The sequence below is a fragment of the Raphanus sativus genome, chromosome 2, assembly GCF_000801105.2.
Source record: "Raphanus sativus cultivar WK10039 chromosome 2, ASM80110v3, whole genome shotgun sequence".
NCBI lineage: Eukaryota > Viridiplantae > Streptophyta > Magnoliopsida > Brassicales > Brassicaceae > Raphanus > Raphanus sativus.
This window is the reverse complement of record NC_079512.1, coordinates 13,790,412-13,816,464: the sequence shown is the minus strand read 5'-3', so window position 1 is coordinate 13,816,464 and position 26,053 is coordinate 13,790,412. Positions and strand designations below refer to the sequence as shown.

At 39.8% G+C, this 26,053-nt stretch overlaps 1 protein-coding gene and 2 non-coding genes across 3 annotated transcripts; all 3 read left to right on the top strand.

Annotated features, from left to right (window-relative positions):
- Nucleotides 1–8,280: 8,280 nt before the first annotated feature.
- On the top strand, nt 8,281–8,387 carry LOC130508833 (small nucleolar RNA R71). Its single transcript, XR_008943017.1, has one exon. It is a non-coding gene; the product is annotated as a small nucleolar RNA R71 (small nucleolar RNA).
- A 5,265-nt stretch (nt 8,388–13,652) lies between these two features.
- Nucleotides 13,653–13,759, top strand: LOC130508816 (small nucleolar RNA R71). The gene has a single exon (XR_008942998.1). It is a non-coding gene; the product is annotated as a small nucleolar RNA R71 (small nucleolar RNA).
- Nucleotides 13,760–19,909: 6,150 nt separating this feature from the next.
- On the top strand, nt 19,910–20,665 carry LOC130508555 (uncharacterized). The gene has a single exon (XM_057004120.1). The coding sequence runs from the start codon at nt 19,910–19,912 to the stop codon at nt 20,663–20,665; it is 756 nt and encodes a 251-aa protein (XP_056860100.1).
- The last annotated feature ends 5,388 nt before the right edge of the window (nt 20,666–26,053 follow it).

Sequence of the window (26,053 nt, the reverse complement as noted above, 5' to 3'; positions counted from 1 at the left end):
TTGATTGAGAATTCATTTGTCTGTTGATCGATACTCCCAAGGTAAAATCTGCACTTTTATTTATGTAAGAAATGAGGTTAGCAGAGGGGATTGTGAGACAAGATTTACTAAGTTGCTGGCTAGATGAATTTAGCTGCTAAACTAGGATATGGTACAATGTACTTCCAAAGTTAGGATTTATTTGATGTAGTTTGGAACATTGTAGAGGTGATGATTTAAAGTTTTTAATTAAATTGTGTGAGTCCCTTCTGTTTAATTTCAAACCTCTTTAGAGAGACTGTCGTTTGTTTTGCTTGATGACAAGCAAAATGGTAAGTCTGGGCGAGTTGATATACCATTGATTTTACCCATTTTCAGCCATGATATATAAATGTTTTAAGATATAATTGTTATGTTTTGGAGTCTATTTAGTATATTTATAGGTTCACGAGTGTTTTGAAGGAAAGTGGTGACTTTTGAGCATTTTAGAGCATGAAAGGAGATTTCACCCGAGCTGATGTTATCACTCAAATTACCCTAAGGAGTGAATTACTCTCTCAAATAAGAGGTTCAATTGTAATACTTAGGGGTCGAATCCACAGAGACTCAAGGATTACACAATAGATTATATAGTCTTCGAAATAAAGCTAGAAAAATAGGTTTTAAACAGTAAATTAAATGGTGAGTAAGGCAGTTGCTCGATTGATTTGATTTGAGATTGGTAACAGGAAGATAGGTAGCTAGATTCAGGTATTATCACAGGTTTGACAAGTTTGCAATTTATTTAGGGTTTTTACTATTCATAGTTCTGAACTCAAACTGTTGGTTTAATCAAATGATTAACTTCGGTTGGATCTTGGGTCATCAACTCTCGATCGATGATCATAAGAAAGTGTCGATCGATAATTCAATGGAACATTGATCGATGCACCTTCCACAATATCGATCGATACAACCCTAGCTGCGTCGATCGATATTGCTTCCAGCGAGCCTTAAGATCAGGTTTGATGGGTTCTCTAATCTAACTAGGAACAACTCTCGTTTGTTCTCAATCAGATTAGAACATGCTAGTTTATTTTTGAGGAAATTGCTAAGTTCTCACTTATCCAATTTAATCCTAAGATCTAGGTCAAAGATGATTAATCCCAAACAAAGTATTAAGAACAACTAGATGAAGAACTATATTTTAAACACCCTAACAATGGTTTATTTGCAATACATGAGTCAACCTTATGAGAAACCTAAATCTAACAATGAGACTACTCAAACATATTCATAAGAAACATTATGATGGTCTGAATAATACTGCAATAGAATAAATAAGAGAAGAACAAAGTAAAGAAACAAGGGAGTTCAAGATCTTCCCTCTCTCAAGGTGCTCAGATCTCTCTCTCCAATCCTAAGCTTTCTCTCTCTCTAGAATAGTATGAAGCATAGCAGCCAACAATGGCTTAGAAAATAGTAAAATAAGGTTTCTGGTCGACCAAGGGCATAAGGGTAATTTGTGGTTACTTCTGGGCTTCAGTTGGTCATAAAATATACTCAGCCCATATTCTGATGTCCCTTTCGATCGACATGCAGTGTGCTGCATCGATCGACATACAATCCTCTTCTCGACAGCTTCCTCTCGCGAGGCAGACTGACTACTCTTCAGTAAAACGGGCATAACGTCTGCTACAGGATGCGGATTGACCTCAGACCGGTCGCATTGAAAAGCTATCTCAAAGCTCTATCTTGTGTCAAAAGATGAGATAAATCCAACGGTGGGAAGGTATTCATCGAGAGCTAAACATCTGAAGCGTCTGTGCAGTTCTGCACTGCGAAAGACTCCAAAAGGCACCAAAATCACCATATATCTCCAAATCGTCCCTGAACCTGTAAATACTCTAAATAGACTCCAATACATAATAAATAGTATATAAAACACTTATATACCATGGGTAAAAATGGGTAAAATCCATGGTATATCAACTTCCCCAGACTTATCCTTTTGCTTGTCCTCAAGCAAACCGAACGGACAGTCTCTCTGAAAGATGTTTGAAAACAGCAGGGACTCAAAGGAGTTTAAAAACTCAGTTCATCATCTCTCTACTAGTGCAAACCAAATCATTAAACATCCTAACCTTAGAAGCACATTATACAATATCCTAGTATATCAACCAAATTCCACTAGTTCCACAACCTAACAGATCCTGTCTGACAATCCCCTCTACTAACCTCATTTCTTGCATAAAAATAAAAGTGTAGGCTTTACCTTGGGAGTATCGATCAAAGGACACATGGATTCAACTCAAACAAGTTTCTGAACACACATGTAGTCTTCTCTGATCTCTTTCTCCCCTCATCTCTCTTCTCTGAATCTCTTATTAGTTTCAATTTCAACAGGTTTCCATGCCAACACAGGTCATCTAGTCTATCTCATTGACATTGCATTTGTAACTCATACATTTTGACAAAGTGTAGCGAATAATGGGGTCACAGGTAATTTACCTATCCCTCGTTTCCACAATGTGTGATCATCCCTGAGATTTAGAATACTGGGGTCGCATGAGATATTCCTACCGCTCTGCCTCTCAAGAAATCATTTCAATCTTTTATAACATAACACTTAGATCTTTGAGATGCCGAAGAGAGAGAAGGAATAGAACCAGAAACACACATACTTTTTACCTTCCAGACTTGCAGGAGGATTCCGATCCCTTGTATACCAAGCCCCAAGACAAGCAAAATCAAGTCAATATTAGTTGGAGGTCAGCTTTGGTTCCTTCAAACAATTTCAGCAAGTGCAAACATAGTTGACAGGTTGATCCACTTTAGTATCTCTAGTACTTCTGCAGTCATAAATCTAAGACTGGTATAAAGAGTGGTTAGATGATGACAAGTAGTAAATCAATTAAGATTATATCTCCTTCTTGACTCAATAAAATCTTGTTGAAAACATTTTAGATAAAACTCATAAAGTAGATAAACGTTAGTAATCCCCCCAGACTTAAATTACACTGTCCCCAGTGTAAAACAGTCAGTGGTAGGGTGAAAATCATAAAGCATAAGTACGAAATTTAACAAGTAAGAACGACATACCAGCTCGCTGATGTCTGTGTCGATCGACACAATGAAGTGACAATCGATCGTTTTACCTGAAGCGCTGTCGAACGATATCGACATGGTCTCATCGGTCGATGTGCTGAGCAATCGTCTACTCGGATCTGTTTTCTTTTTTCCTTTTTTTTTTACAATAAGCAAAAATTAGTAATAATCAAAACTAAACTTTGAAGAAATTACCTGATAGTGGGTTGCCTCCCACTCAGCGCTTGTTTTATGTCATTGAAGCTCGACAGTCATGTTATATCAATTGGTAGGTGGCAGTCCAAGACTTGTAATTTGTCTGTCTGGTCTCTCTGCTTCCGCCCAATAGTGCTTTACTCGTTGTCCATTCACCTTGAACTCTTCTCCCTTAGAGTTGATTAGCAATATGGCTCCAGAGGGGCTTACCTCTTTAACAGTGAAGGGACCACACCAGCGGGAACTTAATTTTCCAGGAAATAATGCCAAACGAGAATTATACAAAAGCACCTGATCATTCGGTTCGAAATGTCTAGATATGATCTTCTTGTCGTGATAAGCTTTTGTCCTCTCTTTGTATAACTTTGAGTTTTCATAAGCGTGATATCTGATTTCATCTAACTCATTCAGCTGAATTAATATATTTTCCTTAGCAGGTTTGACGTCGAAGTTCATCATTTTTACAGCCCATGCCGCCTTGTATTCTAACTCTACCGGAAGGTGACATGATTTTCCATAAAGTAGGTGAAATGGTGTAGTTCCGAGTGGCGTCTTAAATGCAGTTCTATAAGCCTAAAGTACATCATCCAGTTTTGTGGACCAATCTTTTCTTGTTTTCCCTACCGTCTTTTCCAGGATTTCCTTGATTTGACGGTTTGAAACTTCTACTTGTCCATTGGTCTGAGGATGATACGGTGTAGCTACTCGATGGTGGACTCCATGCTTCGCAAGCAGCTTCTCAAACACTTTGTTAATGAAATGAGAGCCTCCATCGCTTATTACCACTCTAGGAACTCCGAATCTAGGGAAAATGATGCTTTTGAAAAGTTTCACGACTACAGCAGCATCGTTTGTCGGGGATGCTATTGCTTCTACCCACTTAGATACATAGTCGACAGCGACTAGGATATATTTGTTCTCGTCTGAAGAAGGAAAAGGGCCCATAAAGTCGATGCCCCAACAATCAAAGACTTCTACTTCTAATATGAAATTTTGTTTCATTTCGTGTCTTTTGCTGATTTTTCCTCTTCGTTGGCAGCGATCACATTTTGCTATATAAGATTGTGCATCACGAAACATGGTTGGCCACCAAAAACCAGCCTGAAGAATTTTTGACATTATCTTAAAACTCGCAAAATGTCCAGCATAATCAGATCCATGACAGTGGAAAAGTATATCTGGAACTTCAACCTCTGCAATGCAGCGTCTATATATTTTGTCAGCACAATGCTTATAGAGATATGGTTCGTCCCAATGAAATCGTCTGACTTCTCTGAGGAACTTTTTCCTTGAGTAACCTTGGAGGCCTTCTGGTTCCACGTCAGCAGCTAGATAATTTACTATATCAGCATACCAAAGTCGGTTTTTTAAATTTCCGTCAATTGCGTGCACCCCCAGACTTAGACTTCTACACCCAGGAGAATCAAATTCAGATTGCATAGAGTTATATGCAACATTGACATTTATATAACCTATCAATTCGTCTTGTTTTGTGTGGGTCCGCCGGTTGTCTAAGGTGTCGATCGATTCTTCATGCAGGGTACCGATCGATTTTTCCTCAAAAGTTGAACACATGTTTCCAATGAACGCAGAGTCCGTTTGATAGACGTTTTCTATGGGTAGTGAGTCATCAATTGGAACATTGTCTGCGACTCTAATTCGTGAAAGATGATCAGCAACTCCGTTTTCTACTCCTCTTTTATCTTTTATTTCGATATCGAATTCTTGTAGGAGCAGGATCCATCTCACAAGTCTTGGCTTTGCGTCTTTCTTCTGCATTAAGTATTTCAAGGCAGCGTGGTCGGTGTGGACAACTACTTTTGAGCCAACTAAGTAGGGGCGAAATTTTCAAAAGCAAAAACAACTGCTAGTAACTCTTTTTCGGTCGTCTCATAGTTTCTTTGCGCATCATTCAGAGTCCTACTAGCATAGCAGATAACATGTAACTTCTTATCCTTTTTCTGCCCAAGTACTGCTCCTACAGCTAAGTCGCTTGCGTCGCACATTATTTCGAAAGGTAAATTCCAATCCGGAGCTTGCACAATGGGAGCAGTCACTAGAGCTGTCTTAATTTCTTTAAAAGCTCTTAGGCACTCAGGGGTAAAGTTGAATTTGACTTCTTTGCTCAGGAGAGATGTAAGGGGTATGGTTATTTTGCTAAAATCTTTTAGGAATCTCCTGTAGAAACCAGCATGTCCCAGAAAGTTTCTTACATCTTTTACATTGGTCGGTGTTGGCAAACCTGTCATCACTTCTATTTTAGCTTTATCCACCTCGATACCGGCTGCAGATACCTTGTGGCCTAAAACAATCCCATCGTTAACCATAAAATGGCATTTCTCCCAATTTAGAACAAGATTTTTCTCCTCACATCTAGCTAATACCTTGCACAAGTTGTTGAGGCATGATGTAAAATCAGATCCATACACCGAGAAATCATCCATGAAAACTTCCATGAAATCCTCGATCATATCTGTAAAGATAGACATCATGCATCTCTGGGAGGTAGCAGGAGCATTACAAAGCCCAAAGGGCATCCTTCGGTATGCGAATGTACCATATGGACAAGTGAATGTGGTCTTTTCCTGATCCTCAGGATGAATAGGGATTTGGAAAAATCCTGAATATCCGTCGAGAAAACAATAATACTGATGATTTGCTAATCTTTCGAGCATTTGGTCGATGAAGGGCATGGAAAAATGATCCTTCCTAGTGGCGGCATTTAATTTCCTATGATCAATACACATTCGATGCCCAGTGACGGTTCTGGTAGGAATGAGTTCGTCTTTATCGTTCTTCACCACTGTAATACCTCCCTTTTTCGGAACGACATGCACCGGGCTTACCCAATTACTATCCGAAATCGGGTAAATGATTTTGGCATCGAGTAGTTTAATGATTTCTTTCTTAACTACATCTTTCAGGTTTGAGTTTAGCCTTCTTTGGTGTTCTATTGATGGTTTCGATTTATCTTCTAAATGAATGCGGTTCATGCATAGAGTTGGAGAGATACCAGGAATATCTTCGAGAGAATACCCGAGAGCTTTCCTATACTTGCGCAATTTGTACAGTAGCAATGCAAGTTCTCCATCATTCAGGTTGGCATTAACGATTACAGGATAAGAATTATCATAGAGAAAAGCGTATTTGAGTCCAGCTGGTAATTGTTTCAACTCGACCTTCGGTGCTTTTTCAGAGCTCAAATTGTCCAGCGAAGATGGTTGTCGATCGATGGTACGTTGTGTATACCGATCGACGTTGATTTTTGACTCGTCGTTTTCCTCTTCATCAACATTTTTTATTTCCTCGCTTGCGTTCATCAGCCGTGTATATTCGTCAGTCCTGTCATCTATGCTAAACATGTTTCTTTCAGTGGTAGAAAAGTCATTTTCTAAGGGGTCATCTGAGCGTAGATCCGCGAAAGATTCTTCAGCTTGCTCAGAGATGTCATCCACGTAGAATGCTCGATTATCGATTAGGGGATGCTTGATTAATTTTTCCATGTCAAAAGTCATTGAAATGTCTCCAATGTTCAAACGTAATCGTCCTTCCTTTACCTCAATTATCGCTCCAGATGTGGCTAGGAAAGGTCTTCCTAAAATAAGGGGATCCTTTGGTTCATGCTTGTATTTTAACACAACGAAGTCCGTAGGTATCTGACAATTGTTTATCTTTATAGATACGTCCTCAAGTATTCCTTCTGGTATTCGAATGGATCTATCAGCAAGAACCAGGGTTATTTGGGTTGGTTTAAATTCGTCAAACCCGAGGGATATAGCAACAGAGTAAGGCATAAGGTTGACGCTGGAGCCTAGATCGCAAAGTGATCTATCAAATCGTTTATCTTTTATGTTGCAATATAGAACAAAACTTCCAGGGTCAGGTCTTTTGATCGGCATTTCGCCTTGGATTATGGCACTTACATCTTCAGAAACCATCATGACACTGTTTTCCGACGATGGCAAATTTTTGGATACCATGTCTTTCACATATTTCTTAATGGGGGGTGAAAATTTCATGGCATCGCTCAGTGGCATTTCAACTGTGATGTTTTCGAGGGCTTTCTTGCAAATTGCTTTATCCAATTCTCGTTTTGTCTGCGACGTGTTGGGAGGGAAGGGTGTTAAAGGTTTGTACACTCTCTCTATTACCGGTTCGACGGGTGTCGTTCTCGGTGTAGTAGGTGTAGGACATCGATCGATGGTTGCATCAACACGTCGATCTATGTTCTTACCCTTCTGTCGATCGATATTTTGTTTACTTCGTCGATCGATAGTTGCATCTTCCTTTTTATCATCGCTGAGGTTAATCGGTTCAGAATCATCAAGAATTATTGGTTTGGGTCCACATTTTTCAGTTCTCTCTTCTTCAGCGAGTTCGCCATTGGAAACGCTTTCTCTTGTAGTTGGAACAAGGCGTTTCCCGCTCCTTAGAAGTACAGAGCAGACTTGACGTTTTGGGTTTGTGTCGATCCTTCTAGGGAGACATTCTTTTTCTCTTCGGACAAACCCATCGTCATGGGAAACTCGGCTATCCAAAACTTTTACATGATCGCTCAAAGCCTCTAATTTCTTATTGAAATTAGAGCACATGGAATCTAATCTTACATCAACATCCATGACCGTCTTCTGCTGGTCTTTCAAAATTTCTTCCAATTTAGATTCCACAATGCTCTCATGAGTCTGTTCTTCCTCATGGCTTCTTGTAAACCTCATGTTTATCTGCGGGTTAACAAGTTTTTGTTCGCAAAATACAATCTGATCGATGAGTATTTCATGTTCTTCTTCATCTCTTTCATGTGAAGAGGTCTTGGATATCCGATCTCCATTGGAAATCTCCATCTTTCTCCTCTCGCGATCAACCTTTGCGGTACTAGTGCTGGTTGCTACATTTTCAATTAGCTTCGTGGCTTCTTTGGGGCTCCTAGTTTTGAAGTTCCCTTGACTTGCAGCGTCCAAAGTCGATTGGTATATCAAATCGAGACCTCTGAAGAAAATATTAAGTAGTTGAATCTCGGAGAATCCATGGTGGGGGCAGTCTCGCTGGTAGCCTTTGAATCTCACCCAAGAGGCTTTAAAAGCTTCAGCAGTGCCTTGAGAAAAATTATAGATATTATTCCTAAATTCTTCGGTCCGTGCATCATCGAAGAAATTGTTGAGAAATGCACTTTTGATATCGCTCCAACAAGTCAGAGATCCTGGCCGCAACTCTTTAAGCCAGCAGGTCGCGTCTCCATCAAGAGAGTGCGGGAAGAGTTTGCAGAATAGGTAGTCTTCGGAAACTCCCTGCATCTTTATGTTAGACACAAAGTCCTCAAGTGCTTCGATATGGTCTATGGGATTTTCATGAGGGAGACCATGAAAGGGGTTTTTACCTACTAGAGATAAATATTTTGGTTTCAATTCAAAGTCTTTCCTCTGAATCGCTGGTGGGTGGATCGCAGACCTGTTGGTGTATAACCGATCAGGTCTGTTGTAATCTCCAATCGTTTGGTAACGCTCCAGTCCAGCATTCAAAACAACAGCTATTCCAACAGGGATTGCAGTCCTATGTCTAAAATTAATTTTCTTCGCTGCATTGCATACTTGATCCCTTTTATTTCCTAGAACTACTTTTCCATTATTGAAATTCGTAAACACAGACTTACCTGCTTCCGGCTGGTGGGCGTCGATCGATGTGTGTAAATCAGGGTCAATCGATTTTGGTTGACCGGTATCGATCGATTCCAGCAGTGAAGTGTCGATCGTCTCGTTCGTCGATACGTCGCTCGATATGCTCATATCTGCGCCGATCGATTGTCTGGCCGAGACTTGTGTTCTTCTCCTAAGTACCTTTGTCAGCAGGAAGGTGAATGATATTCGTGTTCACGCACACCAATTAACCTAATGTGCACACTACCACAATCGAATGGTATGTCGATGTAGCACTTTAGGATCGAATCCACAGAGACCAACTCTTACACTTTATTTCTATTGGATCAAAATCAAGCTAAGACAAATATGGGGTTTTGATTTAAGTAGTGACGTGCAAGTAAAGTAAATGGTTGCAAATAGTAAATTCAATTTAAAGAGAAGCCAGCCTAGGGTTACTTCATCGGATGTTAATACTTGTGAGCTAAACAATTATTCAAGTGCTAATAAGAACAGTCTAGAACTCGGATCACTCAAGTAGAACAGTCCACTGTCGTGGTACTGCTCCCTATGCTGATCGATCTCACCGTCTAACTGTCGTTGAGGTGAGAAGCGACAACAAGCAATAGAGATCAAGTCCGATAGGTTCACAAAACACCCTAATATCTACTTTCGCTGATTAGGGATGCAATGCTCATTCAAAACAGATCTAGCAACCTATTACACGGTTAATGAACAGGTTAAACCTATGATCTAACATTAAGCGGCCAGTTTAATGCAAGCAATAAGAACAGTTATGAATGAAGACAATCGAGTGATTCACTTATCTATGTTTAGCTCACGAAATCAACACCCTAGAACCCTAGACAAGCTAGCCGACTACTCAGCCATGACACAAGAAAAGACAAGCATCAATACTGAATAATACTGCATAAAATAACAGAAACAAGAGATAGGGTTCAGGGGTTCTTCTCTATGGAGAGAGATAGCCTTCTCCCTTTACAAAGTAGCAAATCCCAAAGTAAAAAGCTCTAGAGTCTGTTTCTCTATGAAAAGAAGCGTATTATGATGTAGAAAAATAGAAAAATAAGTTATATCAAAAGCCACAGGCGGCCAGAGAGAAAAAGAGGATAATTAGGGCAAATCTCGAGATGTTGTATTTTCCTTATTCATCGGGAACAACCGCGGGATCACTCCGTCTGCTTGTTCCGCTTGATCGGGAACAGTCATCAGACTGTTCTGCGTGAAAATCACCAAACTGCACTGTTTTCTGCTTCTTTTGTTCCAGCAGGTCCATCTCCCATCCAGTGCAACTCCAGACCTGTAATGACTCGAAAAGGACTAGAAAGACTCGATAAAGACTTGAAAACCAATTAGAAAACATATATACAATGATGTATAAAACACCATATATCAATTCCCCCAGACTTAGATCCTTTTTTGTCCTCGAACAAGACCAAGTATCAAGAACATGGAGAAAGGTTTGAAAGTGTGGGAACTCTCCTATTCTCAGCAACCATACCTTAACCACAAATCTCTGAACCATACAAGCAGTAAACTAGGACAACACACCCTTACCAGAACCCCACTGACTGCTGTTCGAAAATCGGCTCCATACTCTACATCTCAAACCTGAAAAAGCAACACTATCGAGACAGAACTCCTTATATTCATTTAAGAGCAGCGTGAGCTTCTCATCACAGGCACTATTCAGGGTAAACGGGCTAGGTGTGGAACAGGCTAATTTTATGGTGGAGCTAAAGAGTGTTTAGAGGCTACCAACTTTTCGTAGTGGATGCAGGATATCGCGCAAAATAGCCGTGAGAGGACGGCTCCATTGATGTCCACAGCCCCTTACTCGTTTTGCTATCCCTGGAACGACTGTTCTTTTCGTTCGGGAACAATCATCAGACTGCTCCGCTCGTCTGTCTGCTCCTCATCCCTTCATATTGATACCCACTCTTCTGCTCGACCTTTCCAGTGGCTCATATATCCTGAATTCTTCTCCTTCTCCATCACCATCTGCTAAATAAAATGAAAGATAGTTTTTTTTTTTTTTTTTTTTTTACAAGTACAAAAAGAGATGGTGAGGTGACGAAGAAGGAGGTAACATGTGATGTCAAGGATGCCACTGGTGGTTTTGATTCAAATCATTCTGGTTCTCCACCCATGTTCTTGAACAGCTCATTGGTTATGGAGTGGTTGCTCCCTTAATCTGCTTGTTCTCCTTCTGGCTGAATCTGTGCAGCAGTAACGAGTAAGAGGCTGCGTCGATCCTTTCCTCTCCGACCTTTTTGCACATATCTGCACATATAACACTGAAAAACAAATGCATGAAGGTGGAATAAAGGCTAAGGTTCAGGGTGGGAACTAGCTAAAGATGAGCTAGCCACTCAGGAACAGCAAGATGGTTATAAAGAATAAGAAGTCCTGAGTGTAGTTCTCGTTTCCCTGATCTAGTGCCCATAACAAGAAGAATTTCAGTCAAGATTAGGTTCAAGTTATTTGGAGTTAAGTCTACCCAGTGTAACCTGATCGACTGAGAACTTCTGGAGAATCAAGTGAGATATGTCAGGATGTTCCGGGTCCACATGTGTGTCTTTCGCCACTGCTAAGGTCACTGAATAAGACAACTAAAGCACGAGGTGGTTAGTGATCAACACAGAATAAGGTCCTAATTCCCACAAAACTTTGACTGAATCGATCCTAAAAACTGACTCAAACTGACTCAAGAGAAAAACAAGAATTTACTTCACAACGTCTCGGTGTGAAAATAAATCAGAGAGAAGGTGAAAACAAGAATTTACAATTTTTTTTGGTCGAGATACTTACCTGGAGCGGGTGCTCCGAAAAATTCTGGGTGTTCTGTCGCCAGATGTTCACCTGGGCAGTTGTTCTCGGCTCCTGCAGAACAGGGAGCTCCGTTTCTGCAACCCAGAATTTTTCGAAGTATCTCGAATTTTTCTGCTTTTTGACCTGAAACTCAATAAACTAAAACGAAAATAAGCAAACGAAAACAAAACCAATTTATATTTACACTTACCAGTGGGTTGCCTCCCACCAAGTGCTTGGTTAAAGTCACTAGCTTGACTTGGTGACAGGGATCAGTCGGGTTGACCATGAGGGCTTGTTCCAAAACAAGCTCCACAATCTGACATGTTCAGCTTCAAAACTCTGCTCAACAACCCTTTCACAGCAGCTTCTCCTTTCTCTTTCAGCCCATCAGTGAGAATAACTCTGACTTTAGAGAAAGGTTTAGAGGTACCCTTGCACTTTACCTCATACTCAATGGATTTCTCATCACACCAGTGAGGTGTCAAAGTCATAGTAGGATCTCCTTTGACCCTTTTCTTTTGGACTTTCTTTTTCACCCTTGCATTCCCACTGAGTTTCTTGGTATCATTGTGAGGATCTCCATTCAGAACTTCCTTGAACTCACTGTTTTTACCAAGCTCCTTCCTTGGAACAACCTTCAGCTTTTCTCCACTGAACACTGAGATGCAAGAGGCGTGTAGTTTCTGAAATCTGGTGGGAACAGCCTGATAGAAGACATTCTTGTTGATGTGGGAGAAGGAGACTCTCTTATTAGGCATATCAACGATTGCTCCCACTGTAGCCATAAATGTCCTTCCTAAGATCAAAGGCATCTCATGATCCTTGTTCATCTCAACAACCTGAAATTCAGTATGGAGAACACAGTCCCCAACTTGGACAAGAAGGTTGCGAATGGTGCCATAAGGAACTGCTCTAGAAGAGTTTGCAAAAGTCAGAGTCACCTGAGAAGGCTCAACATCAGCAATGCCCAACTTGTCTACAATCGCCTTTGAGACAAGATTCACACAAGATCCGGAGTCACAAAGAGCTTCCTCAAATTCTACTCCAGCAATGGAACATGGAAAAGCAAACTTTCCAGGGTCATCAACCTTAGGCAACACCTTCAGATATGTAGGTGGAATCAGATAGGGAATCTTAGGAACATAGACTCGCACTGGTGGAATATCAGTAGATCCGTCGGGAGCGGGAGCAGTCGCGGGAGCAGTCACTCTAGAGCTAGTAGACTGCTCTGTTCTCTGTTATGCGCCCAGAACAGTCTCAGCGAACAGTTGTTTCGCTTGTTTTTCCTCAGATTTCTCACGTCTCTGCTCGGTTGCATTACAGTGCTCAACCCTAGGATTCATCACACTTTTTCCACGAATGATCTCTTGTTGTCTTTTAACAGTTTCAGCAGTTTGAGCAAGCTGAACATCAATCTTCTTTATGTGGTTGCTCACAGTATCATATTTTGAATTCAGCTCGGTGAACATGCTGTCCATCCTGGTGTTGATGTCTGTGGTAACCTGATTCAGTGCCTTGACCTGAAGTTGCTGGCTCTGGAGCATCTGCTGCATCATAATGTTCAGATTTTTCAGATCATCTGGCGGACTGTTCCCTGCAGTCGGAGCACTCGCGGCTGGAACAACTTGCTGACTGCTCTGCGGGATGGTGTTCTGATACCAAGATCCTTGTGCATGGTTGTTCTGCAGTAGCTGATCGACCTTAGCTGTTAACTCATCAATTTTCTGGGTGTGTACACTGTTCCCTTTCTTGGAGCGGTTGCTCTCCTGATTCTCATTGGCTGAGCTAGCTGCCATGTTCTCAATCAGCTTGAGCGCTCCATCAGTGGTCTGAGTCATGAAGTCTCCATTGCTCGAAGAGTTTAGAGCACCTTGGTATTTCCAGTCCACCCCATCATAGAAAATGCCCAGGAGGTAATCATCATCAAATCCATGGTGAGGGCATTCTCTCTGGTAATCATTGAAGCGCTCCCATGCGTCACAAAAAGGCTCATCATGGAGCTGTCTGAACGAAGTGATCTTGTTCCTCAATGCAGTTGTTCTCGCCTTAGAGTAGAAATGGTTGAGGAACGCTGATCGGACCTGTTCCCATGAAGTGAGAGAGCCGGTAGGGAGGGAATTCAACCACCGTGCAGCTTTTCCATCAAGAGAGAATGGGAATAGCATGCACTTGATGTAGTCTGGTGGCACACCATTCGCACGAGTAAAACTGCAGACTTTTTCGAAATTCTCAATATGCTCCATTGGAATTTCTGCAGAGAGACCAGAGAACACTTTTCTCTGCACCAGATCAATCAGAGCAGGCTTGATCTCGAAGTCCTGCCTGGTGCAGAGTGGAGGAACAATGGCAGAGCGCGTAGTAGGAATGTTCCGCGGAAGGTTTCTCTCCCCGATTGGAACAGTCTGCACTGCTTGTTCCTGCCGCGCGAGAGCAGCCTGTTGAGCAGATTGTTCAGCAGCTGCTTGCTGAGCTTGGATGGTCTGCTGCATCTGAAGCATCTGCTGTTGCATCAGTTGCATTGCTGCAGCGAGATCATCCTGATGGCCGTGATCACCCATGGTGGTGTCAGTAGGCCTTGGCTGTTGTCTGTTTTGATTTTCTAAACCTTGCGATCTCCTGCAACAAAGAGAAAAGAGCAAGTTAGAGGTCTTAGACTAAATAAATAACCGAAAAATAAAGGTAAAAAGATGGTCCCCGGCAACGGCGCCAAATTGATATTCATGTTAACGCACACCAATTAACCTAATGTGCACACTACCACAATCGAATGGTATGTCGATGTAGCACTTTAGGATCGAATCCACAGAGACCAACTCTTACACTTTATTTCTATTGGATCAAAATCAAGCTAAGACAAATATGGGGTTTTGATTTAAGTAGCGACGTGCAAGTAAAATAAATGATTGCAAATAGTAAATTCAATTTAAAGAGAAGCCAGCCTAGGGTTACTTCATCGGATGTCAATACTTGTGAGCTAAACAATTATTCAAGTGCTAATAAGAACAGTCTAGAACTCGGATCACTCAAGTAGAACAGTCCACTGTCGTGGTACTGCTCCCTATGCTGATCGATCTCACCGTCTAACTGTCGTTGAGGTGAGAAGCGACAACAAGCAATAGAGATCAAGTCCGATAGGTTCACAAAACACCCTAATATCTACTTTCGCTGATTAGGGATGCAATGCTCATTCAAAACAGATCTAGCAACCTATTACACGGTTAATGAACAGGTTAAACCTATGATCTAACATTAAGCGGCCAGTTTAATGCAAGCAATAAGAACAGTTATGAATGAAGACAATCGAGTGATTCACTTATCTATGTTTAGCTCACGAAATCAACACCCTAGAACCCTAGACAAGCTAGCCGACTACTCAGCCATGACACAAGAAAAGACAAGCATCAATACTGAATAATACTGCATAAAATAACAGAAACAAGAGATAGGGTTCAGGGGTTCTTCTCTATGGAGAGAGATAGCCTTCTCCCTTTACAAAGTAGCAAATCCCAAAGTAAAAAGCTCTAGAGTCTGTTTCTCTATGAAAAGAAGCGTAGTATGATGTAGAAAAATAGAAAAATAAGTTATATCAAAAGCCACAGGCGGCCAGAGAGAAAAAGAGGATAATTAGGGCAAATCCCGAGATGTTGTATTTTCCTTATTCGTCGGGAACAACCGCGGGATCACTCCGTCTGCTTGTTCCACTTGATCGAGAACAGTCATCAGACTGTTCTGCGTGAAAATCACCAAACTGCACTGTTTTCTGCTTCTTTTGTTCCAGCAGGTCCATCTCCCATCCAGTGCAACTCCAGACCTGTAATGACTCGAAAAGGACTAGAAAGACTCGATAAAGACTTGAAAACCAATTAGAAAACATATATACAATGATGTATAAAACACCATATATCAGTGAAAAACTTTTAAGCAACAGAATGCAAAATCTAGACTATATTATAAATTTAATCTTTTGGTAATAAGAATGAGTCCACGGCAACGGCGCCAAATGTGATATCACTCAAATTACCCTAAGGAGTGAATTACTCTCTCAAATAAGAGGTTCAATTGTAATACTTAGGGGTCGAATCCACATAGACTCAAGGATTACACAATAGATTATACAGTCTTCGAAATAAAGCTAGAAAAATAGGTTTTAAACAGTAAATTAAATGGTGAGCAAGGCAGTTGCTCGATTGATTTGATTTGAGGTAACAGGAAGATAGGTAGCTAGATTCAGGTATTATCACAGGTTTGACAAGTTTGCAATTTATTTAGGGTTTTTAGTATTCATAGTTCTGAACTCAAGCTGTTGGTTTAATCAAATTAACTTCGGTTGGATCTTGGGTCATCAACTCTCGTTCGATGATCATAAGAAAGTGTCGATCGATAATTCAATGGAACATCGATCGATGCACCTTTCACAATATCGATCGATACAACCCTAGCTGGGTCGATCGATATTGCTTCCAGCGAGCCTTAAGATCAGGTTTGATGGGTTCTCTAATCTAACTAGGAACAACTCTCGTTTGTTCTCAGTCAGATTAGCACATACTAGTTTAGTTTTCAAGAAATTGCTAAGTTCTCACTTATCCAATTTAATCCTAAGATCTAGGTCAAACAAAGTATTAAGAACAACTAGATGAAGAACTATATTTTAAACACCCTAACAATGGTTTATTTGCAATACATGAGTCAACCTTGTGAGAAACCTAAATCTAACAATGAGACTACTCAAACATATTCATAAGAAACATTATGATGGTCTAAATAATACTGCAATAGAATAAATAAGAGAAGAACAAAGTAAAGAAACAAGGGAGTTCAAGATCTTCCCTCTCTCAAGGTGCTCAGATCTCTCTCTCCAATCCTAAGCTTTCTCTCTCTCTAGAATAGTATGAAGCATAGCAGCCAACAATGGCTTAGAAAACAGTAAAATAGGGTTTCTGGTCGACCAAGGGCATAAGGGTAATTTGTGGTTATTTCTGGGCTTCAGTTGGTCATATAATATACTCAGCCCATATTCTGATGTCCCTGTCGATCGACATGCAGTGTGCTGCATCGATCGACATACAATCCTCTTCTCGACAGCTTCCTCTCGCGAGGCAGACTGACTACTCTTCAGTAAAATGGGAATTACTTCTGCTACAGGATGCAGATTGACCTCAGACAGGTGGCATTGGAAAGCTATCTCAAATCGCTATATTTTGTCAAAAGATGAGCTAAATCCAACGGTGGGAATATCTTCATCGAGAGCTAAACATCTGAAGCGTCTGTGCAGTTTTGCACTGCGAAAGACTCCAAAAGGCACCAAAATCACCATATATCTCCAAATCGTCCATGAACCTGTAAATACTCTAAATAGACTCCAATACATAATAAATAGTATCTAAAACACTTATATACCATGGGTAAAAATGGGTAAAATCCATGGTATATCAGCTGACCATCTACCAAGACATGAGGTCGATCTTGAGAGATAATAATCGATCGATGCACACTATGTGTCGTCGATCGATGGCGAAGCACGCAAGGCCCAACTTGCTTCCATCCAACTTTAAATCCAAGATTCCACTTATTACCATAATGCCCCTGACGAGTTTTCAACTAATATTTATGTGATCTTTCATTGTATGAGGCAACACACGCTTCGATAATTATTATTCTCATAGCAAATGGATTGTGTTTGGAACTCCAGTTTTCTATCATTTATCTATCTATGCAGTTTTATTTATTTCTTGTGATGTTTTGTTTAGTCATGTCTGAGTAATTCACTTTGTTAGGTTTATGTTTCAAATATATTATGAGGGATTAGCCCAAAATATATAATTTTTAAGTTTTAATATTCATCATAAAAGTACCCGAACGCCCAGGCCTAGGACTAGGCTTTAACCATTTGTCGTTTGCATGATTTTCCGAGCATTTTAAAGTACTTTACTTTTTACTTTTGAATTGTTTTTGGTAATTGAACCCAGCGTCACGAACTTCTTTGCACACTCACGATACAATTTAACTTTTGGGATGTATAACCAACCAAAAACGTCTAATTTACTCACTAACCGAGTTCCCTGACAGTTGTATATACGGCATTATTTTTCATATTAATATTGTTTTGTCACTTATGTCAACCGACAAAACCTGAAAGAAAAAATAATTAAAATTTCAATTATTATCGAAGAAAAATAAATTGCGTCTTAGTTCCCTTCACATCTTCCTTTTCATTTCTCTTGGCAACTTCGTCGAAGCTGAAAGATCTTCGGCACCGAGTGGAATAACCTCATCGCCTTACCTTGCGTTTTTGTTAAACAGATCGATGTAATGTTATCCACATATACAGATATTGATGTCATCACTATTTCAGCCACACATGTATATTTCTCTATCATGTCTATTTTCCTTTCCATTTCATATAGTTAATAGTACAAAATATTATATATTATTTCGAATTTTAGTTTAATCTCAAATATTTTACATTTGGGTTTGAATTTAGAAATTCAAATTTAGGGTTTAGTATTTACATCTTGGAAATGCGTAGGGTTTAGGGTTGGAAGTGGATTGGAAGTGGGTATTGATATCATCACTATTGCAGCTACACATATGTATTTCTCTATCAAATATATTTTTCATTTCATATAGTATAGTTAATAGAACAAATAGTTTTATACTATTTTTGAATTTTAATTTGATCTAAAATATTTTACATTTGGCTTTAGGTTTAGGAATTCGAATTTAGGATTTAATATTTACATCTTGGAAATATGTAGGGTTTAAGATTGGAGGTGGGTATTGACGTCATCACTATTACAAGCACACATATATATTTCTCTAACAAGTCTATTTTCCTTTCCATTTCATATAGTATAGTTAATGGTACCAAGAGAAGAAGGGAGGAAGGCATCGTTTAAAGAGCTCTTTTCTTTCTTTCTGAACCATGTTGGAAAATTGCGGAATGCTTTACTTTCCATATAAGGAAAACTCATTCTCGTGGGTGGGAAAAAAACAATCCCGTAAAGTCAAATGTAAGCTCGACAGAGTAGTGGCAAATGAAGAATGACACACCTTATTTAACCACTCAGTTGTAGAATTCTTGCAACTATGGGGATCGGACCACAGACCGATCTTAGCACAGATCCAGTCCAGTGTCAGGAGGACACAAAAGAATTTACGCTTCGACAAGAGATGGAATGGTAAATCGGGGTTCAGGGAAGCGGTAACCTCAGGGTGGGGAAATTTTGATGAAATTCCAATAAGGTACCTCATGTCGAAATAAAATTAGTTCATGGAAAAAGCAAAACCCTACAAATTCGGCCATATTGATAAAATATCTAAAAGATAAGATTGACTTGGCACAAGATGATGAACTCACTACAGCAGAAGAATTGGAAGAATTGACAAGGAAACTGGTTTTGGCATTTCGAGAAGAAAATACCTTTTGGGAACAAAAAAGCAGATATCAGGAACACCAAATTTCATCATGCTACCACAAAACAACGAAGAGCCCAGAATCGGATAATTAGTATTAAAGACAAGTATTGGAAGCTGGTAGAGAGTGTAATTGAAGTGGAGAACGTGTCTGTTCAATACTTTCGAGATCTCTTCTCTACCTTTCGCCGACACAGCTAGACGCTTCCCTTTGCTTTATCTCGAATAAGGTGTCTAGTACCGACAATATGTTACTTTTGACACTAACCGTCGGAACAGGAAATCAGAAGAGCTCTCTTTGACATTAACTCAGATAAAGCACCCAGTCCAGATGGTATGACCAGTAAATTATTTCAGAAGTTCTGGCGGCAAATGGTCAAGATATTATTAAACTTGTCCAAGATTTCTTTGCGACTGGTACGTTTAACCCATTATTGAACCAGACGAATATCTGCCTCATCCCAAAAAAGAAGAAACCTCGAGATATGACTGAGTTCAGACCTATTAGTCTTTGTAATGCCAGTTACAAGATTATATCCAAGCTTCTATGCAAAAGACTCAAGAGAGTCATCCCACATTTGATCTGAGAGACACAATCTGCTTTTGTGGCAAACCGGCTGATTACTGATAACATTCTGATAGCCCAGGAAAATTTTCACGCCATACGGACGAATCAGCGATGTAGAGAAGACTTCATGGCTATTAAAATAGATATGAGTAAAGCTTACAATAGAGTGGAGTGGAGTTTCTTAGAAGCTTTAATGCTAAAGATGGGCTTTGATGAAAGACTGGTTGACCTCATTATGTGTTGTGTCACGTCGGTCACATATCAAGTCTTAGTCAATAGGCAAGCAAGGGGAAAAATTCTACCAAGGAGAGGGTTACGACAAGGAGACCCCCTCTCCCCCTCACTTTTAAATGGCGCAGAAGTGGAGAAGAAGATTATAGGCCTCCCTGTTGCTAGGGCGAGTCCAAGGATCTCACATCTTCTTTTCGCAGATGACAGTCTTTTCTTCGGTATGGCTGAATTAAGCCAATGCAAAGAGATCATGAAAATTATATACATATATGGGAAGGCGTCAGGACAACGACTAAATGCGTCCAAGTCATCGATTTTTTTTGGAAACCGAGTGGAAAGTTCTCAGAAACATGATATAAAAGATGTCTTAGGGTTTTGTTCAGAAGGTGGCATGGGGATGTACTTTGGGTTACCGGAAGGTGGCTCAAAGATGAAAGTGTTCTCATTTGTACAAGATCAATTCAATGGCAAAGTCAACATATGGTCATCGAGACTCCTCTCTAAGGAAGGAAAAGAAGTTCAAGTCAAATATGTGGCTGAAGCAGTTCCGACATTTGTGATATCGTGTTACTTGCTTCCACAAGGCATTACCGATAAACTAAGGAGCACAACGTCTAATTTTTGGTGGAGTTCAAAACAAAACAGCAGAGGTTTACACTGGATAGCATGGGACGAGATCTGTACCCCCAAAATATTTGGGAGGACTAGGTTTTTGAGATCTTCATGACTTCAATATAACGCTTCTTGCAAAACAATTATGGAGACTAATTCATTAGCCGAACTCCTTATTGGCACGTGTTTTAAAAGGAAGATACTATAATCCCACTTCTCCCTTGGAAGATCGACATACATACTCACCATCATATGGATGGCGTAGTATCATGGAAACAAAAAATCTACTCATATCGGGCTTACGGAAAACAATCGGTTCGAGTCGAGATACGAGGGTTTGAAGTGAGTCTTTGGTTCCAGATTCAGTGGCTCGACCACTTAGACCTGCCAACCACATTGTATATAAACTACCCCAACTTATTGTTCATTCCTTTATTATACATCTTTTGCGGGATTTCTTTCACCCAGATGATATCACTTTGATACTTGGGCTGAAACCTTCTCGCTCTCGTACTCCGGATGGATATGTTTGGAATCACACAAAATCAGGAGTTTCTTTAGTTAAAACCGGTTATGACATATTCCGATCGACCAAAATGAGGCTGACACATGAAAGGGTTTTAGAACCGAGTATGACGAGCCTACAGAGCCATGTGTGGAAGATAAAGGCCCCGGGTAAGAAGAAGAATTTTTTGTGGCAAGCTATCTCGGGCTGTGTGGCGACGGCAGAGAGCCTCACTTATAGACACATGGGCACCGATAGGAATTGTCCTAGGTGTGCTAGCCCAGTGGAGTCGATTAATCATCTTCTTTTTGAATGCCCTCCATCTCTTCAGGTTTAGGCTTTATCGGACTATTCGTCCCTTCCGGGTTACTTCCCGAGTACATCTTTATACCAAAACATGAACTTTCTGTTTTGGAAGAGAAAAGAGGTGGCTCCTCTGACACAAAAATTTGATACATTCCCATGGATTTGTTGGTACATTTGGAAGGCGAGGAACGACAGACTCTTTAATGGAAAAGACGTATCCCCGATTGACACTCTCCAACACGCTTCCCTTGAGGCAGAATGTTGGAAGAAAGCTAACGAAAAGGAGGAAGCAAACGAGGATCATGATGACCCTCCTACTATAGAGGTTGCGATAGTGCCCCCTTGGATACCCCGAATCCATACCTGTCAAATTGATGCATTATGGATCAATAATGGCAGCGTCAGTGGCTTAGGATGGAGTCTTAAGGATCAACTGGGTTTAGAATACTTTGGATTATGGGTGTGCAATAGGAGCCTCTCAGCTCTGCATGCTGAGATGGAAGGTATACTTTGGGCAGCCTCATGTATGACAGATAGAAGGATAACCTCGGTCCGATTCGAGACGGACTGCTCGGACTTAGTGGATATGACTACAAACCCGATGGATTGGCCATCATTCGCGACAGAGATCGAGATGTTCCAAAGGTTACAGGATGACTTCGAGGATGTGAGTCTGTCTCATATGATATTCCTCGGAGTCGGAACGGTCGGGCAGACGTTTTAGCAAAAGATGCAAGGACCAGAGGCTACATTTTTTTCCATATAGATCAGATCCGAACAGAAGGAGATGCTCCTCGGAGAATCGGCTCGTCTGTTCTCCACTTGATCTAGCCTAGATGGGTAGACGACAAAAAAAAAATAATGATACTAAATATTACATACTATTTCCAAATTTTAATTTAATCTAAAATATTTTATATTTGGGTTTGGGTTTTAGAAATTCGAATTTATGGTTTAGTATTTACATCTCGGAAATGTGCAGGCTTTAGGGTTGGAGATGAGTTAGAGGTAGGTTGGTAACACAAATGTGTTTACAAGAGTAGTCTCCGTTCCATCTTAGATAGTGTAGAATAATAGTTTTGCTTTCATTTTATAAACATGACTTTTAAAATTGTGGGCCAGATTTGGATAGTGTAGAATAATAGGGTTTCTTTCATTTTATAAACATGACTTCAAAACTGTGGGCCAGATAAATATGTGTCGACATTATATATATTTTCTCTGCAACCTGTGATTTGTATTAAAGAGGGATATTACCGGATGAGTTCAACCTTAATTGTTAATGACCTAAATATGTCAAAATCAATACCATTTACTTAGTCATACTTCAGATTTTTGTCATTTCGCAAATTCACTATTAACTTTTCTTATTTCTTTCTACTGTTTCCACAACATCACCAACAAGTTTTTAACTTTTTGTATCACTTGTAATACAAAAAGATGAAGAAGAGAAAAAGAAAAGAAAAAGATGAAGAGAAAATGTAACCCACTTACAGTCTCGTCAACAATTATGGTATGAGTCGAAGCTTGTAAGTTGTAACTTTTCCTTCGGTTCGAACAGTCACAGGCTCATCGCCTTAGATACTCGTTATTTTCTCATAAATTTCAGAGAGCTGTTTTCTAACTTTAAAGTGATGAGAATTATATATCTATGACTAAGGCTTCGAATGTTTCTAACCGCCCCTCCCCACTACAAGAAAACAAGGCATATTCTGACAGAAACTCCGAAAGACACCTCCTGACAGCTTTTTGATGACATTCCAACGAAACCAGAAAACAACACTTTGTCAGAATGTCGTCGAAATGTCGTCGGAATAGTCTGATGAGATTCCGACAAACTACATATTGTCGGAAAGTTCGGACGAAAATCTGAGAACTTACCGAGAAAAATATAACCGTTACATTCGTCGGAATTTGTCGGTATATACCTACAAACCATTTGACTGTTGCCGAGTGCGAATATGACCGTTTATAGCCGTTTGATATTTTAAAATTTCCAACGTAATTTGGACCAATTTTAAAAATTTCGTCAGAATTCCGTCGGATTGCCATAAGCATTTTCCTATACATACAAGCTCTCTTCATTCACCTCATTCACTCATCATTCTCTCTAATCATAAGAAATCCGAAAAAATTATGTCTTCTGGAAATTATTAACGTTTGTGGATGGGGATAAACCGCATTTGGATCCCAACACCAAAAATACATTTAAGGTATTGAAGAATTCATGAGGCTTGTTCAACAGAAACCGGATGCAAATACCGGTATGTTAAGATTTGTATGACAGCACCCTAGATCGAGGAGTGAAGACTGACGCTTTTGGTGTTACATCGGTTCATGATAGTGCTCAAATTACCCAGTAGAGCTTACTCTCTCAAATAAGAGGTACAGCTGTAGTAATTAGGGATCGAATCACGAGGAGTTAGGGAACCAATTAAATATAATCTACTAATCAGTCCTAGGTGAAGTTGGTTTTAAAGATAGAAATGTAAATAGCAATTCCTAAAATGAGTAAGGTAGTTGCTCTAACTAACAATATGATGGGGTGTTTAAATGTGATAAAGAGTGCTAGACTTAGGGCTTTTATTCAGGAATGGAGATTATAATGCCTATAAATGCCTAACAAGTTGCTTGCATGATATATTAGAACTCAGTCGCTTAGTCTCAGTGATGTCTCACTGGTTAAATAATCTAGATCTCTGGCTTCAACTGTCGTATGTTGACACAGAAAAAGAGTCGATCGATAATCCTTTAGAGATATCGATCGATACACCTTTTACTCGGCGATCGACTCACCTGTCGGGATATCGATCGACGGCTTCTAGATATGCCTAGGCGCGAGCCGATAATGAACACTAGATCTCAAGGAGGGCGGTAGCTCTTCTCCAGAAGATACTAATTCAAATAGATAATTCAAGATTATCAGAGATCCTAGTGATCTATATTCTAGTTAGCTACTCTAGAACAAGCTTAGGGTGCAATCTATTTGATGAATATCACAACTAAGAAATTATAGTTTGGGGCTAATCCCACAAACCTATTTAAACCCTAGATCTAACAAGTAGACTACTCAGACATAGCTAAGCAATTCATAACAATAGATAGATGAAAGAATTGCATAGATAGAATAAATTAGAAATACAAAAGGAGAAGAGAAATCTCTCCAATCTCTCAAAACAAGTAAAACTCTAGTCTCTCTCTCACACTCTCTGCTTTGCCTCTCAAGACTTGTGTTTCTTAGACTCTTCAAAGCTTGCCGTCAAAAACACTTAGCAAGAATATTTATGCATTTCCATTAGGTTAAAAACTTGTCAGGGGCAATCTCGTAATTTGGTGAAGTCTTGGTGAAGTAGTCGGCTAAACCATTTCGTCCTCGATATCGATCGACAACACTGATGTGTATCGATCGATTATAATCTTCTAGTACGCGGATCTTCTTGGCTACATCGATCGACAACTCTGGATGAGTATCGATCGATTCTTATCGCAATGTTGACTTCCGACTTGGTCTTGAATGGTCAACTCGGGTGTATCATCTTTTGTACTCCAAAATGCTCCAAAAAACATCACTTTATCATAAAATGCTCCTGAACCTGAAAACATACCTAACAGGCTAGAAAACAGATTAAATATATAATAAAACACTAGTATACCATGGTTAAAAAAGGGTAAAATCCATGGTATATCAACTCCTCCAGACTTACTCCTTTGCTTGTCCTCAAGCAAAAACAGTAATCTTTGGAAAAGGTTTGAAAACAGTAGGAACTCAAAGATTCAAAATATTGAAGTCATCACTCTATGGGTTTACAATTCATGTCTAAACATCCTAATCACAGAAGTTCATTATGCCTTATCCTAACTTAGCAACCAAACTCATCTAGTCAACAACTTAGCAGATCTCATTTGACATTCCCCTCTACTAACCTCATTTCTTAACATAAAATAAAAGTGCAGGCTTTACCTTGGGAGTATCGATCAAAGGACACATGGATTCAACTCAAACAAGTATCTGAACACACAGGTAGTCTTCTCTGATCCCTTTCTCCCCTCATCTCTCTTCTCTGAATCTCTTATTAGTTTCAATTTCAACAGGTTTCGATGCCACAAAGTTCATCTAGTCCATCTCATTGACATTTGCATTGTAACTCATACATTTTGACAAAGTGTAGCGAATAATGGGTCTCTAGTAATTTACCTTTCCCTCGTTTCCACAATCTGTGATCATCCTTGAGATTTAGAATACTGGGGACGCAGGAGACACTCCTACCACTCTGCCTCTCAAGAAATCATTTCAATCTTTTATAACATAAACATAGATCTCTGAGATGCCGAAGAGAGAGAAGGAAGGAAACCAGAAACACACATAATTTTTACCTTCCAGACTTGTAAGAGAATTCCGATCCAGTGATTTCCAAGCCCCAATACAAGAAAATAAATCAGTATTAGTGTTGGAGGTCAGCTTTGGCTCCTTCAAACAATCTCAGCTAGTGTATATAGGTTACAGGTTGATCCACTTTAGCATCTTTAGTACTATCTGTAATCAGTAAATCTAGAATGGTGCTAAAGAGTGGTCAGACAATCAAATATAAATATATATCAATGTCCCTATTTAATACTTATGTGAAAAATAATTTAAAAAAAAAAATTTTAAATAAAAACCAAAATAAAAACACATATTAATAAACTCCCCCC

Coding starts and splice junctions, on each gene's coding strand:
- LOC130508555 (XM_057004120.1), top strand. CDS start 19,910: ATGGGCTTTGATGAAAGACTGGTTGACCTCATTATGTGTTGTGTCACG.